The sequence below is a fragment of the Gallinula chloropus genome, assembly GCF_964237585.1.
Source record: "Gallinula chloropus genome assembly, chromosome: 4".
Lineage (NCBI taxonomy): Eukaryota > Metazoa > Chordata > Aves > Gruiformes > Rallidae > Gallinula > Gallinula chloropus.
The window spans coordinates 28,010,203-28,029,205 of NC_140088.1; the positions used below are offsets into that span (position 1 = coordinate 28,010,203).

The 19,003-nt window shown below is 47.0% G+C and overlaps 1 protein-coding gene across 2 annotated transcripts in view; it reads left to right on the forward strand.

Annotated features, from left to right (window-relative positions):
* The window catches only part of SWAP70 (switching B cell complex subunit SWAP70), a gene marked incomplete at its 5' end in the record, with an annotated part of 37,852 nt that extends 34,318 nt beyond the window's left edge, over window positions 1–3,534 (forward strand). For both annotated transcript variants that reach the window (XM_084262961.1, XM_084262962.1), the window contains 4 exons: window positions 111–277; window positions 1,075–1,273; window positions 2,779–2,875; window positions 3,315–3,534. In XM_084262961.1, the coding sequence (XP_084119087.1) occupies window positions 111–277; window positions 1,075–1,273; window positions 2,779–2,875; window positions 3,315–3,424 (573 nt within the window). In that variant the 3' untranslated portion in view covers window positions 3,425–3,534. The remainder of the gene's footprint in view (window positions 1–110; window positions 278–1,074; window positions 1,274–2,778; window positions 2,876–3,314) is intronic.
* Between the last annotated feature and the right edge of the window lie 15,469 nt (window positions 3,535–19,003).

A 19,003-nucleotide genomic window follows, 5' to 3' on the forward strand; every position in this document is an offset into this window, starting at 1 on the left:
GTGTCTGAAAACATTATCTGAAGGAACACCTGGCAATTTCTTTAACTGGAAGCCTATGTTGAATGGTGTGTCCGAGGCATCACGTATGTGTCCTCAATTTCTGTTGCTAGGTAAGACAAAAAATGGAAGAGCAGGTTGCTCAGAAATCCTCTGAACTGGAACAGTATTTACAGAGAGTACGTGAACTGGAAGAAATGTATAAGCAGCTACAAGAAGCTTTGGAGGACGAGAAACAGGCACGTCAAGATGAAGAGACTGTAAGGAAACTTCAAGCCAGGTAAGGGTTTTACCTAGGAGAGATTTATATTTCAGTCCCCCGCTCCCTCCTGCAGCAGTGAACAACTGTGCACTGTGAACAATCTGTTAGAGATTGTTTGCATCCTGGACACCTCGCTGGAAAGGGGGACTAGCTTGAAGGCCAAACACAGCAGAGATTTATTTTTTTCTTAAGCTATGACGGGCAAAGGTGGTATTTGTGACTTCTTTGTTATGCTTGATTAGCTCTCAGTGCTGGGAAGGCTCAACCATTCCAGGGAAGCAGGCACGCTTATTTGTCTCAGGCGTTGCACATGTCAACACTTGAAAAGCTGAAATCACTCTGAACAAACTTTGCTGTTGTGCAATTTATAAAGCAGTAACTGAGCCTGACTTTCTCTGTGTTGTATCACAGATTTACATTGTAATTGATAAAGGGTTAAGTGTCCTTGTACTCCTATGGGCTTTGGTTTAGTATGGCTTGTTTCTTCATATATTCAGTCCTCCTAAGACAATCAAGGGAACTTCTGTGGTGGGGAGGGGTTGGGGGGCTGTGCGTGTGTGTCTTTGCACTATTGACTGAACTTTCTGAGTAGCCCTTTGTGGCAGTCAGGCTGCTCACACTGCTGGCATGATTTCAGCTTTACACTAAGGACAAGCCAACAAGCAACAACTTTCTCCCTGCTTCCCAAGCTTTTTTTTTTAAGTAAAAATTTCAAAAGGCAAGAAAAAGAATTGGTTTGGCTCCCCTACACATATGCTTACATAACAGATGCAGCTTACTTTGAAGTGCAGTTAACATTGCACTGCCCATTGCAGATTACTGGAAGAGGAGTCAGCAAAGAGAGCTGAACTGGAAAAATGGCACTTGCAGCAGCAACAGACCATTCAGATGACAGAGGCAGAGAAGCAAGAACTAGAAAACCAGAGACTGATAAAGGAGCAGGCTCTTCAAGTTGCTATGCAGCAGCTGGAACAACTGGAACTGGAAAGGAAGGAGGCCCTTGAGCAGTATGAGGTGAGCTGTTCTGTTCACCAGCCTCCCCCCCTTCACCAGGTACTCAGCAGTTTAGCTGGAACTGAAGTTCACCAGTATCATGCTGTGTTAAGGATTACTGTGGTGTGAAATTTGTACCAACAGGTAGGACAGTTGTGTGTCGGGGGTTTTGCCTAGGCCAAGAGATAGATTGGAAGAGGAGGACACGTTTCAGACGTGCCACCGTCTTTATTCTTTTGTCCCAGGTCGCATGCGAGCCTCAAATACTGTCTGTGCCTTTGTCTTCCACATCTGCTGTCTAACTTCTTATGCCATCCCATTGCTGTCATAACTAAATGCCTTGTGCTTTTGATTCTTGTATTGTTTTGATGATGTCCTGGGGAATATTGTCTTCTAAGGTGAAAAAATCAATGTGCTACTGTAGGCCCTTGCTCCTCAAGAAGGTATTTCAGCACTGAACTGGTGTCAAGGCTAGCTAGGACTTAGCTGCAGTCTCTGCGTGTAGCAGGGCCTCGCATTCCGAATGCTGTGCCTGTTCTGTGCTCTGGTGTTTCTGGTGAAGGCCCCTAGCTTTATTCATGGAAGAAATCAGAGTCAGAATCCAGCAGGTACAAAGCCTGCAGTGCTGCGTACTTTCTAGGGCTGGGGAGGTGTTGATCCCCATGTGTGTTTAGGTCCGGAAACAAAACATGACTGTGTTTCTGTTTGAGGAGGGAGTGTGTTTATGCTGCCTCTGTGCCCCAGCGGTCAGCTCTGTGAAGGACAAGCCAGCGAGCTGTCCCAGCTGGCACAGAGTACAAACGCTGCAGTGACTGCAGAGGCCCAGGTGGTGCAGATCTGGCTGCTTTACAACTTACCGTGCTGGTGTTAGATCTAACACCCTCATTAGACACCTTTTGGCTAATACCTTTCTGTAGATGACATCTCAGGCTTTTTGCATATGAAACATCATTTACTGCGCCAAAGAAGTTGCTGATTACAACAGACATAAAAAACAAACAAACAAACAAACCCCCCCACAAACCAAATGATGGAGTAGGTCACTGTGCTGAGCTGACTCGTTATTTTAGAAATAAACATTCTGGCTTTCTGTTTGGAGCTGACCAAGAGACGGGTTTAGAGTGAAAAATACCTCCTCCTTGCTCAGGGCTCACAGCACTTTCCCTTTTCCTAATTTCTGACAGTGAGGTACCCCCCACCAGATTGTCTTAGTTTTCAACAGAAAATGCATTTTCCTGTTTTGAAACTCGTGTTTCTGCTTTCAGTCTCCATGAAGACGAGCCCCACTTGGGCAGCTAGAAAATCTTTCAAACCCTAGTTCATTTTGGTTCCTGCGGTGGCAGCGTACTTGTGCCTGGCTAGTGACTGAATTACTTGGGATGGTTAGAAATGAAGTCGTCTGCACTACATGGAGCGCTGGTTGAATTAGCATGGGTCTGTCTTTGGACTTAAAAGGATGGGGTTTTTTCTTTCTACATAAACCAGAGAAAAGTTGTTCTTAAGTGCGATATATCTTTTTATTTCAGGAGGTTAAGAAAAAGTTGGAAACGGCAGCTAATAACACCAAGAGTTGGAAAGATAAAGTAGCCCATCATGAGGGACTAATTCGACTAATAGAGCCAGGTAAGTTACCAACAGGAAGGTTACAGAAAACGTGTTTGTTCTGTCTAGCATACTTAGATCACCTAGTGGTGTACTGAAGTCTGCCTTTTCCTGTAGCTTATTGGTTTCACAGCTGCCTATAAATACCACATTTGTGAAAACAGATGATGGTAATTTTCTCATCTTTACCTCTACTGGCCCTACTATAACTTATTTTAAAAAAACTATTGGTGTTTGTTTATTTAAAACAAAACAAGGATCAACCTGAACATTGCACAGTGTGGCATTCAATGCAGTTGGTGTAAGTGCTAATGGCAAAAAATATGAAGTACAGAAAGCTGAAATAGTTGGTGTTTGGGAAGAGTTAATGAACAGTGACACTCAGCCTGCTCCACTGATGGTGGCTGAGCAACGTCTCTGTCAGAACTGCCTGTTTCAAGTATTGCCCTCTGCCTTCCAGGCTCCAAGAATCCTCATTTAATCACAAACTGGGGCCCGGCCGCCTTCACTGAAGCTGAACTTGAGCAAAGACAAAAGAGCTGGAAAGGGAAAAAAGCCACTTCCGAGTGACGACGGTAGCTGACATATCACTTGTGAATAGAAGCCCACCTTCGTTCCTTCTGCTTTGCACAGAGCAGCTGCTTGCTTACAGAGATCTTAGTTTGCTCAGCAGGTTGGGCCTTTCTGCAGAGGAAATACCGTTTACCACATAGGAGTGCCTACTCAGAGCCCAGTAATTATAGTATGTGGTGTCTGGCAGTTCTTGCTGTTTTCCCTTGTGTTTCCAGAAATTCTGTTCTTTTATATAAAACTTTGTGGTTGAAGATTTGTATTTAAATATAGCTTGTGACAGAGTTTGATACTGGCCTGTAACAGTCTGACAGTGCCTAAGTGATCAAGCAGCAGCATTTCCATTCCAACACACAAGGGAAGCAGTTGTGTCATTGGTGCAGTTGTTAGTATCATTTCAACCCAGGCTAAAGCACTCCTGGAGGTTCTGTCTGGCTGTGATGCAAAGCATTACCTTTCCTTCCATTGAGTCTCCTCTGACCTTTCCTCTGTCCATCTGTTGCTGTTCGCACAGAGCTTACTGCTGTGATAGGTCCTTCCTTAGCGAGGGCGGACTGGCATCACTGGGTACCTGCTGGCGGGTGGGGTCGTGTGTCCCGTTTCCCTCTGTTTGCAGGAATCCAAACAAAAGAACTGGAAATAGGCAGGAACAAAATGCTGCTGTCAGACCTTTGGAAAAACTATTCATGCAAGTTGTTCTCGTCCTGCCTCATACGTGAGAAGCGCTAAAAAACCCCCCACCCCTTGACAAGAGTTCACTTTGTAGTTTAAAAGATGCAGAGTTTTGGCTTACAGATGTCTGGTACAGGTGGATGGAAGGTGATGGCAGGTGCAGGCCAACTACCGTCTGCATCGAGGCTCTGGTTGTGCAAGAAAGATGATCGTATCCTACCATGGGTTCAGATGTAGAAGTTTTGTCATATTTTTAATTGGAGGCCAGATTAAAGAAATTGCAAGGGGAAAAGTCAGTCTGACCTTTTTAGTTTAGCTAAAAAAAGATAAATGTGTAGCAATACTGTTTTAGAAAAAAATAATTCACATCAATAAAATAATTTCAATGTTTCTAATAACAAGGCTTCCCAAAGAGCCTCTTCTGTCTCCAAATTCTCCCTAGGAAGAAGGCCAGTTCTTTCTGTTTCTGCAGGGGAAAGGAATGAGCCCCTGATTTTGCTTGGTAGAGCTCCCACACCAGACAAGCAGTCAGTCTGGTGTGAGGTAACACGGTAATCTCGGGCAACTGTACAGGCGTCTTGAGAACTCAGTCACGCCCTCCCGAAGAGCAGGTGCTCACTGGTGTGGCTGGTTAGCTCTGAGCTTTGTCTGTGCACCGCACATGGTGGCCCAGCTCTTAGTGCCAGCTTTTTAGTTCACAGCTACATGTTAAATTATTTTTAGTAAGCAAGAAGGGAATGTTTCAGCAGGATAATGCTGTGTGTGTGGTGTCGTGACACAAGGACCTCAGCAGAGGAGCTGCACAGAAGTGATCTTCAGATCTGGAAGTCAATAGCATTTTGTTCACCTTTAACTAAGACTCACTCAAATACTGAATCTCCTCAGACAGCTATTCTCTGGTTATATTTTTATACTAATTGAAATCTCTAATATCTCAGTAAACAGAGGGCTGATTGGAGCAGCAGGAAAATCCAGGATCTTCCTACTTGTATTTACTGTACAGGAAAGCAGTAGTTCCTTAAGCTTGCTAACGTGGCGGTTTTTTTAATTGATTATGTTTACAAAAGAAATGTGAAAAAAAGCTGCAATAGAAATACTAATGTATACATTGGTAAACTTTGCTAAAGGAGACAGAACAGTATTTATAACTACCACGTATCTTTATGTGGAGAGCAGAAGGTGTACTGGGGCTAAACCGTGTTGTTTAATTTTTCTAACAGTCTTTATTTTGGGCAAATGTTTTTTAAGAACACCAAATGATGCATGTTTTCATATTTTTTACTGTTCTTTAGAATTGGCTATTTAATAAAGTAATACAAAGTCATTTACATTTCTGAGGTAACGGATGTCTTTTTGCACAGGTTTCTTTTGGGCTCCTGGAGTTCAAACTCCGTTAGTTGTTGTGTGGAAGTTTTACCTTTGGTGGCAGAAGTACACTCTTCATGCTCTGAGCAAGGGGCTTTGGATTAAAGCTATAGTAAAGGCTTATTGCACAGATAAGGCAGTGGAAATTGACTGCACCACTTCTCTTAAATGGTAACATTCAGTGTGCTGTGACACAGCATCAGTGATGCTGACTTGCAGTGGCTTGAGGGTGCAGTTCAGCTGTTCCCTGGAGCACAAAACATGCCAGCCGGGACAGGCATTGCTAGAACAATTCCAGCTGCAGGAACACGTGCGGGCTCAGGGTGCCAGCCCTGCTCTTACCAGGCAGCCAAGGGGGAGCAGGGCTGCGGCGCGGGGTACCTGAGTACAGAGCGACCTGTGCCTTGGCACGCAGAGCAGCCCCTCGTTAGACCGTCATCCGCGTATGTCCGCCTTAGTCACGATTAGAAGAGGAAATGAGACGAGTCCCCTCTTAGCTTTGGTCTCACTTGCTCTGACCAACCAAGAAAGCTTTGAGGGAAGTGTTGCACAGTAAAAGTGCAGGAAGAGGTTGGTTTAAAAATTAACTAATTGTGTTTTGCGTGAACATACTCATGAGTCCATCCATTGAAGCTACACAAAACAGCACTCAAAGAGCGCAGAGCTGTGAGTCAGAGTCAGTGCAGCTCATGAAGCGGTGCTGCATGGCGTCACTTCCGGTGAGCCCCAGGGTTACAGCACTCTCATTCCAAGGGACTGCTTGGACACCCCCAATGAAATGCAATGCCATGGCCATCTCTGTTCCACCCTGAGAAGCCTTGGGACAGCGTTGAGCCTTAAATATGCGTCAGGCTTACCTGCAGTGACAGGGGAAAGCTGCTGCTGTTCTTCACCCCTCAGTATGATGCACGGGAGGCCGTAGGTCACCTGTCTGTCTGCCAGATTCAGGGTTATTTGCTGCCAGTGGTGGAAAATCCTGCAAACCAGCAGCACAGGGCCATGAGTGCTGCTCTAAGGCAGACAGGATTTGTATTTTCCCTATGACAATTTTATGGAGCTGATTTATGAGACTGCTAGATCCTTATTCCCAAACTGTAATAGGCAGGTTTCCAGCAACATATTACTTCTGTTTAACTTTCCTCCAGGAACAGCCATGAAGGCAAAGCCTGTGAGGCAAAGCAACAGTGTGTAAGGGCAATTAAAGATCTCTATCCTGGGCTGTGGCGGGGGTTGGGAGGGGTAGATGTGGGAGCAACCCCAAAAGCAGCTACTGTTCAGTCACACAGGTCTTCTGGAACAGTAGCTGCACCATCCAGTTCCATAAAAGTGAACTGAAAACAACTGCTCTGATTTTTAATCTTCAGTATCTGAAGCAGTTAACAATTTTTCATAGAATCATTAAGGTTGGAAAAGATGCCCTGAGATCATCTAGTCCAACTGCCCCCCACCGCCTATATTAATCACTTCTGAGCAAGCTGGTGCGTGGCCAGGAGAGGGGATAGGCATAAGGGCTTTTAACCGCTAGGGAGAGACGTAATTATTTGTCTCTGGAGGGCACAGAAGAGACGCACCGTAACGTGCCATGAAGTTGTCCCTCAGTAAAACAATCATCAACCTCCCAACACACCAGCACGATTTTAGTTCCCCCACTCATCAGTTAGGGACTTCCCAACCTACGCTGTGCCAGTTATTTGATAATCGCGACTCTCTCCTGGTTGATATCTTCTCGCATCACGGAGGGAGCACCGGCCCCCCCGCCTGGCGGTACCGGCTGGACCAGAGGCGGAGCAAGAGCCGCGCCGGGTCCGGGCTCACGGCCGGGCTCCGGCTGCCCTCTGGTGGCCGGGCCAGGACTCGCCCGACGAGGGGGTCCCGAGGCAACGGGACATGTCCCCTTGGGTCCGCCCCGCCAGCGCCTGCAGCCGCCCGTGGCGCGAGAGCTGCACCGGCCGGGAGCGCGCCCAGGGACCCGGCTCTGCCGCTGCAGCACGGTCACCTCACTGCCGCTGTCCTCCGGGTCACCAGCCAATTCCGGTCTCCCGTTAGCTCAGCTCCGTGTATCTGAACCCAAGATGTCCCGTGAGCCCAGGAAAGAGGCTGTTACAATACATAAAGTTACGGTCAGAACCTTGAAGCGAGTTCAGGCACATTTTCCAAAACACCAAACGCCACGGAAAGACACTGTGCAGAGACAGACCCATCACCCAGCAAGCCCCCAGCTGCAGGGCAAAGCCTGGGCTGCTGCACAGCTTTCCTAAGAGGATTAAAGTGGGTCGGGGGGTGGGGGGGGGGGCGGAATGTAAGGAAGGTTATTTACCTGTGACTGGAGTTTTCCCAGGTGCCACCCTTCCTGCCCAGCCAGGTCTCCCTAGTCCCATTGCTCATAGCCATGCAGGATAAAAAGCCCTGAGGCTGCAGGAGTGGGGCTGAGAGACAGAGGTGTGTGCCAGCTCACACGTACTCCCCTCTTGGGAGCAGGACCCAGATTCATTCCTTCCAGTCACAAATAAGGGGTGTGGGGGAAAAGACCAGTCTGTGGTTTGAAACACTTTGGAGCTCCCTGTCAGGCAGGGTGAGCAGTCATATGACATCACATCTTGAGGACTCCTTTTCCTGCTAACATGGCTGTGAGTTCCAAAATAAAATACAATACAAACAGAAAGCCTGTAACTCCACATGAATTTAGTGACTGTTGTGACTGTCACACATTGAGTCTCACTGTGAACTTGTAACTACCTGGAAATGCTGGGGAAGTGAAAGCGCAGAAAAGCCCAGGTTTATGAACTGGCTTTTTGGGTATGTGGGAAGTACACATCCAGCAGATAAGGGAAAGGCCAGTGGTTGTTTTAACACTTAAGGTGAAAAAAGGTTTGGCAAAAGGTAGCTGTGTCTCACCTCCAAAAGAAATTAAAATTTGAACAGTATGATGCAAAACAAAAGAGGAAAGTATATTGAAAAGCCTTCAGAGGGAGATTTAAGGAGGCATCTTAACACCTACAAGCACAATCCCAGAAAGACCACTTGACTGCAGCCCTCTCCCTGCTTCTTTCTGATACCTTAAACTAATTGACAGAAGTAATGTAAAAGGACAGGAGCAGCTGGCCAGAGGAAAGCCCATGGGCAGAATGAAGACCGCAAAAAAACAACCACAAACCCCAGAACAACTGGACTCACTTTCCCCCATTGATCATTATTTTAAATTCCTTAATAAAACAAGCACAAAAACACCCACAATCTTTTCTACCTTAGACAGTGTGCTCCTTGCTCACATCGCTCTGCTGCCTATCAACAGAGCTTGGTCTAGCTTTATGTGCTGCTGTTCATCATTGCTAATTAACAGAGCTACTTGCCACGGCTACAGCACACAAACAACTTTTACAGGATTCAGGCCCAATACATTTGTGCAAATGCTCACCTGCCATTATTCCTGTTGTATTTTTTTTCTGAGCACACAACAGTGATTTTCTCAGACAACACAGACCAAGGAACCTACCAGGGTGTTTGTGAGGATGTTTGAGTGTGACTCCTGCAGGTTTATGTCAGCCGCTCCTGCCCACAGTTGCAAAAGGTCCCTGTGTCCTTTCACCTAACTTGACCAATATGTCCAATTTGAACTGGTTAATATCTCAGATGTGGTTAAAAACCCCAGCCTTGACACAAGACAGTTTCAAAATCAGCCTGGGCTCTCTCAGTGTTGGTATTTATTATCCGTTTCAATGCCTACCGCAGCATGGGGATTTCTCGTTCCACTCCAAAGAGGTTTGTGCAGCTCAGCCCTTGTGTGCTGGGGAAGCCCAGGGCCTGGGGGTGTCCAATTCCTTGGTCCTGACCAAAAAAGGAAAAAAACCCCCACACTTAACCTATTTAGGGTCAGTCTCTGCTTAGACACCTTTAGACAGTCCCTCTCACAGCATAGCTGGGACTGAAACACTGCATTTAGAGCAGCCTAAGGTTGTTTTTTCCAAACCATTTCCCTTTGCCAGAGATGCACTGGGGCAGTTTTGCTCTTTCCAAGCTGTGAAACTGACCACCATACCTGCCTGTGAGGGAGGAGCATGCCCTGTTTTGCAGCTAGGTTTTCCCTAAGTGCAAGAGAAGGTGGGAAGTGATGGAGGTAGGTACAGCCTGCTCGCATACAGGTCCCCCCAAAGCTGAGGCGTGGCCCAGGCACTCAGTGTGGGACTGCTCCTGTAGGGATGGAGGTGGCATCTTCTCCATTTGCTGTCTTACTTTACTGAGACCATTGCCTGCCTGTGAAGGCTGCATGATGCCCAAGGGGGTTGCTGTTGGCCCAGAGCATTCTGTGGGGATAGTTGGCCAGCAGCAGCCATCACCCCAGGCGTGGTCTCACAGCATACCTGTAGACAGCTCCTCTAGCAAAAGAAACCTGCCTGCCTGCGTTCCTCATGCTCCTGCCACTGTCACCATTACAGGCAGCAACCGTCAAACCCGTAATTGCTCTCAGGCCACCACCAGCCAGCAAATCCTCCCCACCAGCAGGACAAAATCCGGAGCTAATACTCCTTGAAATCACACTTCCCAGGACTGGGCAGCCACGAGCTGGGCGCAGGCAGGTATGAGAACCAGCCTGGCAGAGCAGCTCACCAAAGGAGAAGGCAGAAAGAAAACCACACCGAGTGCCAAACGCCCTTGCTGGCCCAGACTGCTCCCTGGCACTTCTGCTGTCTCTGCAGAGCGTGGACCAGTCCTGCACAGCCTCAAAGACAGCTCCCTCTCCTCACCCTGCTGGGCTCGGTGTCCCTGCTGACAGCATACCCGTCAGCAGGCATGTACCAGAGGCGCGCTGCTGCTGCAGAGCGGCGCGGCTATTTTAGCAATAAGCTCCCGGGCGAGCGCTGGGCCCAGGGCAGCGTGTGCCGAGCCTGCACCGCCACTCTCAGCTCTTCCAGTTTTCCATTCTTTTCTCAGTTTTATCTCGCCCCTCCTGCTCAGCCCCGACTCCCTACATGCTGCAGCAGGGCGAGAAGACTGACACGATTTTTCCAAAGCCCCCGGCTAGTTCTGGGAGCCGCAGCGCGGGGCTCTGCCAGCTCCTGCCCCGGCAGGCCGGCCAGGCAGCTGCAGCTGCTCCCCCAGAGACGGGGAGAACAATAAGAAATACCAGATCTGCCGCAGGAATGCGGGAGATACCGTGGCGGGGGGCCTTGGTGAGTCTGGACAGGATTTGCTCACGGCTTGGACGTAGACCAGAGGTTGCCACTCGAACAGCTCTGTCGTCGGTCCGGGGTGACTCGGGGGTGCTTCCCGCGCCCTGCCCCGCGGCGGCCCCGGACGCCAGGTGGCAGCCGGACACCGCCGCACGGCCCTCTGAGCCGGCTCCCGGCGCGGCCGCTCCGCAGGCTCGTAATTAATCACATCTGCGGGTCCTGTTTTGAAAGGCGGATTCACACAGACGCGGTGCCGCACGGGTTCTTTTACAGCTGAGCTGGTAGCATGAGTGGAGCTGCGTCACTTGTGTACGTGCAGCAGCTCACTGCTACTGCAGGAGGGAAAACCCACTCTCCTTTTGCAAGGAAAGCACACGTAGCACCAAACCCAAACCTCTTCCCGGGGTTTGGATTCCTTACTTCACCAAAGAAAAGCAAAAAGAGTGAGGACGGGGCAGATTGCAAACAACAAGGCTGCCAGCATGTCCGGTCATCACAGCTCGGAGGGCTTCCACCTCACGCAAAGGCCGAGCAGCAGTGATGCCCCATCGCCAGCTCTGGGCACGCTGGTTACCCCGATCTGTTCAGGAGACGGAAGGCAGGGTCTGCACCCGCAGCTGTGAGGGCCTGATACTAACTGGAGAGTCACACAGTTCCTCTGTTGGGTAACATTTTCCCTCAACGACTTACGAACTTTAATCCAATTTTGAAATGTAGGGGAGGCTAAGTTGGATTACATTAGCTTAACTGCTCATGTCATAAACTCTTGAGAAGTGGGACTGGAGGGTTTTTTTCCTCCAGAAACCTTTTGTTGGCCCACAAAATCCTTTTTTTTTTTTTTTTTTTCTTAGCTAAGACACAAAAAGGGGGATTTTTCAGCTTCCAAAAATAAATCAAAGACACCATGATGCCTGTGGGGTATTTGTTTCTCCATAGGAACGGGAACCTGGTGGTTTAGTTTAAGACAGACAATGCTAACTCTCACATTTTCTACATTCCTCTTTTTCCTGATATATTGAGATCGACAGGTTTGAACTGTTGTTTTAATGAAAACCTACTACTCCTGAGAGGGTTTCCTGTTGTAGAAAGATGATATTTCAGAGCTACAAAATTCCTAACAATTTGACTTGCTATCACCTTCGTCAGGTCCCTTAACCTCCTTACGCCTCAGCTGTTCATTGGTGAAACTTGAGTGATATTTACCCGTTAAAAAAGCCTACAGACTTCTGCAAAATACTCAGCTGTCCCTAAAAAAAGAGCTCTTTAGGAATACTACAGTAAGCTGAAATAGGCGCACATCAGAGATTGCTGCATGAGGCCTTGGAAAGGGCCATGTGTATCAGGGCAGCCCCTGCACATCCAGTTCCACCAGCCAGCCCTTCACAAGGGCAACTCCAGCTTCTCCACCTTTACTTAGGAGACTAGAGAACACCTCTGAGCTCTTGGGTAACAGCAGAAATCAAACAGCCTTTAGTTCTTCAATTAACTTGAGCTAAGTCACCCTGTAACTACCCCCAGAGTGTCAGGAAAATGTAACCAGTAGTCATAAAGTCATGATGTGCTCCAGCCAAGCCCTTTTTTGTCATTGCTAATTCAGGCTGCTGAATCAACCCCAGGCAGGTTTCCCCCCTTCTTGTGTGTGTGTGTGGAGCCCCAGAAACATCCTGGGGTAAATCTAAACTTGACTGACCTGGAAGTTGCATCTCTGGACAGTTTTCAGAGCCTAAGCTCTGCAACTCAGAGCAACAAGTTTTTTGCAGGTAGGTGCAAATCACTTGTTGAAGGCTCCAGTATTTGTGTTAAACTTGCAACTGCAACAGGAGTCCCTGAATATTTTTGGTGTTGGAAGCTGATCTTCAGCTCCCAGTTTGCTAATTCTGCAATCCAAAATGTTTTCTTCACTGTTTTTTTTTCTCATCTTCCAAACACAATTAGGATTTTCCAACTGTTCTAGCCATTTAGAAGCTCTAATATGAAAAAAACAATTTCTTGTATTACAAAAGTTCCTCTGAATTGTAAAATGCATTACAAAGGGGAGGGAGCCAGTCCCTTGTACACTGCTTGGGCTGCTCCCCTGGCAGAAAATGACCACTGGCAGTTTGCAAGGCATGGAAAAAGGCTTATCGTCCAGATCCTGGAAACACAGTCAAAGCTGCCTTAGCTGGGCAAACTGGCACTCATTTCTCAGAACTAGTCCCCAGAGGGACAGGTTTACTGACGTCAAGGCTGCCGTTGTTATTGCAGGGCTCACAGCCCTTGAAACATTTTATCTGCAAGTCTAGTCCAGCCTCCTGCATAGAAAAGCTCTCCAAATGCTTCTGATAGGGACGGCTGGGACATGAGACTGTTGAGTGCTCTTGACGCCTCCCCACTCACCTGCTCCAACTGTGCAGCAGCATGTTGTAGGGATCTCTGAAATACACACTTTGAGAAGCCAGCTGCTCTCCCGTTTGACTCAGAAATCCTCCTGGAACATTGCTGCTTCCTGTCTGAACGCCTCTTTTAAAGCCAGGTTTTCTTCCTGCTATGCCAAAGGAACCTACAAAAGAGGAAAAGACAGCAGAGTTCAGGAAAGCACTTATCTGATATGCAAAAGCTCACAGGTGCAACATGAAGGAATGCACAATGCTCGGGATTACATGCCCATTAGAAAATGGGAAAGCCACTAATGATTTTCAAAGCTAGACTCTCATTTGTTATTTCTATCTGGCAATTATTTTTGGGAGACTTGATGATTCCCCTTATCAGGGCATGTTTCCCGATCATTTCTTCAAACAGTGATGCATTTCAGGTAGATGAAGCCCTTCATAAGCTGCTTGCTGAGCTCTCCTACTGGGCAGGAGTAACTGGGATTTTTGGGATCAGGAGGAAGCTGAGACATATCAACTTGCTGGAAGAGCTGGAGCAGAGCCAGCAGCCATGCTGACCAGCCCTGCAGTGGTACGTACTGGTGGGATGACATATCACTGTCCCAGAGAGCAGCCGATAAGCTGCTTTGCCTTCTGGTGCAGCAGCGCAGAGCTGCATGTGGGCTCATCTCCTGTTTCCCCATGTTCTACAATTCAGACATCCCCCGGGGATCCAGAGTCGCAGGATGAAAAACTCATCCTTCCTTTTGGCCCAGATCCCGAACAGACATATGCACACACTTAGCACTGAGCATGTGAGTAGCAACACTGATCTCCACAGAGCAATCCACATGATTGAACCTCTGCACATTTGGGAGTGAGGAGAGAAGGACGCTTGGTTCTTTGGTTGCCTGCTTTACATACCACTGGTGGGGATCCCACCCAAGAGAGAGCCGTGCAGCAGGATGGTGCTGAACTATAGAGCTATTTTTATTTCCATCACTTGTAGCCTTACTGAGACCTGCTACGAATTATCTGAGATATTACACCCCAGACGAGTCGAAACAACAGGTCTTGTTGCAGACTGTCTGTGTTTAGTGGGATGATTTAGTTACTGCTTTCCCCCCACCCCGTATTCCCATTAGTGACACGTTGGCTGCAGAGAAAAGTTATTCATGCTCTAGAAATGTAATATTTACTCAAAACAATTTTTATTTGGCTTGGCTTCTTCCCAGTGCCATAAAGTGATAGCCAACCCCAAGTGCTTACATAGACAACATGTGCATCTGAGTCATATTTATGATCCCAGTTATAAAAAGCACACAATCTTGTTGTTTGGTGCAATAGGATGGGACTGAAGGCATCAGCACGTCTTGAGCATAGCCTGTCTCTGGAATCTGCAGAAATTTGCCATCCTCCAAATTTAGAACTTGTGGGTGGAAGCTCAGGCAGGAGCCAACTTTTTCTACCATTACATCACAGGAATCAAGGGCTTCGTGCCAAAGGATCCAAGGAAATTAATAAAGAGCAGAGGCTGTCCAGCTGTTTAAATTTAAAGTCACGGCAGAGAGGTAATTTATTAATAAAAGTGGCTTTATTCAGAGCATAGTAATTGCATTGCTTAAATTGAACATATCCCTTCTTTACTGCAGCTTACTATTCTGTTGGAACTTGTAAAGATAACAGTAAGGAATTAACATCTGTAAGAGATAGGCCGGTGAAGCCGAGATGGTTCTGGATAGAGGACACGCTTCGGCAATACCTTTCCAGCTAAGTAATGCTCAGCGAGCGCACGCGCTTGCCACTGGCACCGCTGCTCCCCTGGCTGGAGGAGGTGGCTGGAACGTGGCGTGCATTTTTCCAGCTTAAACACACAAGGTCTCAAATGGACAACGATCAAAGCTGAATCCAGCTAATTTGAAGAGTAATTCAATTTGTTTGACCTCCCTGTGCTGGGGCAGCCAGTGTAAGCTCAAATGTCACAGCCTCCCAGGAGCCAAGGGTAAAGCATCAGGGCCTGTTACCAAGAGGCACAGGGGGACCCGACTGACCTTCCAGCCAGTTTGGGAGGCAGTGTGCACGCCCACAGCCCCAACAGTGAATGGCCCTACGTGCTGATGCTGGGAAGGGGGCTATTGCCTGTGCATATTAGAGCTGTGTCCTGACAGACCGTGGAGTCCAGGTCCTGCTAGATGCTGCTTCCTGCACCTTGAAAGCCCAGTGCACATGATGGAAGTTCCCTAGCTCTGACACACAGAAAGGGGTTGTAGTGTCTAGGTGCTGAGACCCTGCTTGCCAAAGCTGAACAGAGGCTTGCAACAAAACACATACCCAGGAGAATACAGCGGTGTCTTTGGAAAAGGGGCTCTGATGGTTAAGCCACAGAAATGTTGGTTTGCAGCTTCAGAGGTTTACAGTTTATGCTCTCTTCAAGGGTATATAAAAGCTATGAATAATCCAAAATTTAGCTCTGGGTTCTCTAGGAAGTTCCCTATTCCCATTTTGCAGATAAACAAAGTGAGGTGGGAAGTAACTAAAAACTTATTCACTGGAACGATACTATCAGCAACCCAAATATTAGAGTTCCCAAAGAGATAACCCTGCACCCAGCACCCACAGATAACACGTCATGCTTGCACATGTATTTCTTGCAGCAGCTCATACCAGACATCTTTATGCATTCATGCCTCACTGGGAGCCAGCACAGCAAAGACCAGGACCTGCAGCACCCAGCGTTCTCAGATTTGCTCTAAGCACCCACACACATATAGCATCCCTTTCTTCAGGGACAGCAGACTAAAAAAAACCCCAACAAATAAACCCCAAAACCCACAAACTGCAACTACCTGTCCACAGGGTGACAATTTCCACAGTGGGAAGATGGCAGTTAATGGTAGGGAAAAGTAAGGGGTAAATAGCAGAAATAAAATCATTCTATGTATCTTAAACTTGGTGTTTCCACCTGCAACACAGACATGCATGCACAGGGGGTGTACAAGACTTCAGGCTGCTCAGGATTCAAGCAGCTCCATTACTAGAGAAACTTCTTGTATTTTACTTAGAAAAACACAATGCCAACCATTCCATTCCTGCTAGAGAACCCACTGAGAGATCCTGGCCCTGCTCAAGCACAATGCTTCAATGCTCTGTATTTTTTTCCCAGCCTGTAGCTGATTGTGCAGGACTCCATATTTCATTTTTTGCAAATACCCATGGATGCCTAAAGATTAAAACCCCTCAGGTTTATTATACATCCCATTTATAGTTAAGAGACACATGACTCACAGAGGCAAGCCGAGGTGCTGCTGTGGGTGAGGAAAGCCTTCATCTGCTTCATCACTGTCTGCTGGGTGGGAACCTGGAGCTGGACTGGTTATTGGTGCTGGCTTGTCCACATGGCAGGATGCTGCAAGCAACCCACATAGCTCTGAAGCATTTCTCCACTTCAACAAAGAATGGCATCAGGAGACTTTGAGGAGGAACAGTACAGGGTTTTCCTTGGCTACTAAAAGTACTTACAATATGGGACTTAGGAGAAATGGATGTTAGTAACTGGATACCTTGAAGAAGAATTTATTTTTAAAAAAATATTTTCAGGGATGGAAAGCAGCCTCAGAGCTATCACCAGATACTGGCCATAGTAAGAAGACAATCAGCTCATTTCTTACCAGAGTACCTCAAGGTAGGTTCAGCTAGAGGAGTGAAGCGGCTATTTTACCCACAGACTCTTGCTGTTACTCCACAGCTTTTCAGTGTGTGACCAACCTATGCTAGAGAGTCTGCAATTGCAGGCCACCACCCCTCTGACCCGCGGATAGAAGATGGAAGAAAAACATCAGTAAAATGAGCAGTGTTAAGGATACAGTCATGCACCCCAGAAGCTGGGAATGCCTACCTCTCCGAGCCAGAGAGTGGATATAATGGTCTTCAGCCCTTCCCTTCAGATATTACAGGACAGAAAACTCACTTCCTGGAGCACTGCACTAGACAAATAATTGTAACAAGCAAGTGATTCTATGAAAATAGATTAAACACTTCCACCAAACAAGTCTCTAACCCGTGGCTAATCTCCAACTCTCTTCCTGCTAAGTCAGCAGCAATCCCTCCCACCCCTTCTACAGTCATTAGAAAGGCAGCAAGCATTAAAAAAGTTGGAGGCCTTGCCCATGCTTACAACTGGGCAAGACTCAGATTTCCAAAATGCTATTTATGCTGCATAGAAATGTCCTTCCCAGAAGTCCCTTTGCCTCCACCAGCCTTGTTTCACTACTAGTTCTAGATGCAGCCAACCAGCACCCTATCTAAGTCTTTCCCTTGGCCATCATCTCCCAACATTGGTAATACTAAGTATGTTTCATTAGTCAATTTACCCTCTGCAGTCTCAAAGGCAAGCTATTGACCTATTTTATCTTCTGGCACGTAGCTTGTAAAACCAGCTCAAACTAGTAGCACAGCACTTAATACTAATATATAAAATATGGAAAAGGGTTTTATGAGAAAAAGTAGGTTTGTGGCTTCTTGTTTTGACTTTTTTCCATGAGATTCTTAAAAGTCTCAAACCCTGGAATTAAGGGACCTTAGCGGTGCCTTATTTCCCAGCAATTTCTTTAAAAGATGAGTAGCTCGGAAAGCATGGAAAGCATTACAGTAATTGCTTTGATGTCTTAAATAGAAATTTGGGATGGATTTGAAAGAAATGAGGAAAGTGCTGTTATTTCCTTTTGGAAAGACAGTCTGACATGACTGGTGCTGTTATACAACTGCGAGCAAATGGCAGTGCACACACTAACCCAGCAGCGGGCCGAGGAACTTGTCCTCCTAATCAAGTTTATAGTTGGATGCTAATGGACTCAGCAAACAAACACTCATGTTTATTATAACAGAATGAACAGAATGTACCACAGAGAATATGACTCACTTTTCCATAGGACGCCTGTCTATTCTCTGGGTTTGAATAATGAAATATTGCACCTCTCGCTTACAGTGTGCTTTATACAGTTTTAATGAGTTCATCCCAATGAGCTGTGGCCCTGCCACATAAAAACTGATTCATTTGCCTGTGAAAATAAGCGTGCCTTCTGACAGGACACTGTGCTAGGCCCTTCTAAATCAGCCGGAGAGGCTCGACTTGCTCACAGGTGGTTTTAGTCTTGAGTGCTTTTTGAAAATGAAAATATGCAGTCAGCTTCAGCAGCATGTTGGTTGTTTTCCCTTGGGTGACAGGCTGTCCTGCTGCGTCCAAAGTACCCCTCCTCCTCTGTACAGAGTTTGGCTTTTAAACTGGGGCTTTAAAACCATTATTTTCTGTAACAAAAGCGTTTGTTTTAAAGCTGAGTTTCAGAAAAGGGCATTTAAGAAATGATTACATTCTTCTTTCAAAACATGAAAAAAAAAAAAAGCAGCTGCCTGTTAACTCACAGGAAATTCTGATTAAAATAGGTGTCCTTATAAGACCCTCCTGTAAGAAATTCAAATGAAGGGCAAGGGAGAGAGAGAAATTTTTAAGTAAACAAGTGAGAAGAGCCAGGGAAAACAAGAGCAATGAGCAGAGTCTCAGGTGGCTGACTTGGCAGAGTGGGGCGTGAAGGAAGGAAGAGGCTGTGGGACAAGGAACCGCTGGCGTTTACAGTAGTCAAGGAGTCTCCAGAGTTTGTGACTTTAACCAGAAGTTGCTTAACAATACTGTATGCTCCTTTTCTTTCACACCCAGCACCAGTCATGTGGGTAAACTGGCCTTGGAGTCAAGAGGACGGATGCAGGTGGTGGTGTGGATGGTGCTGTTTTAGGACTGGCAGAGGGGGTGTTTCACTGCTCCTTGAAATTACAGGAGTCATGATGAGAAAAGACAGCTCCTGACTCAGGCCTTGATCCCTGGACAAGAGAGGGCTGGTGAGTAACAAGTTAGGGACTGAGGGACTTCCTTGTGGTATAGACAGGTCCAGTTGCAGCTAGGAAGGTTTATTTTTTAACCCTGAAGTCAGCAGAGGCCTTTAAGTGCCAGAAGAGAATGTCAAGAGGGGAGAAAT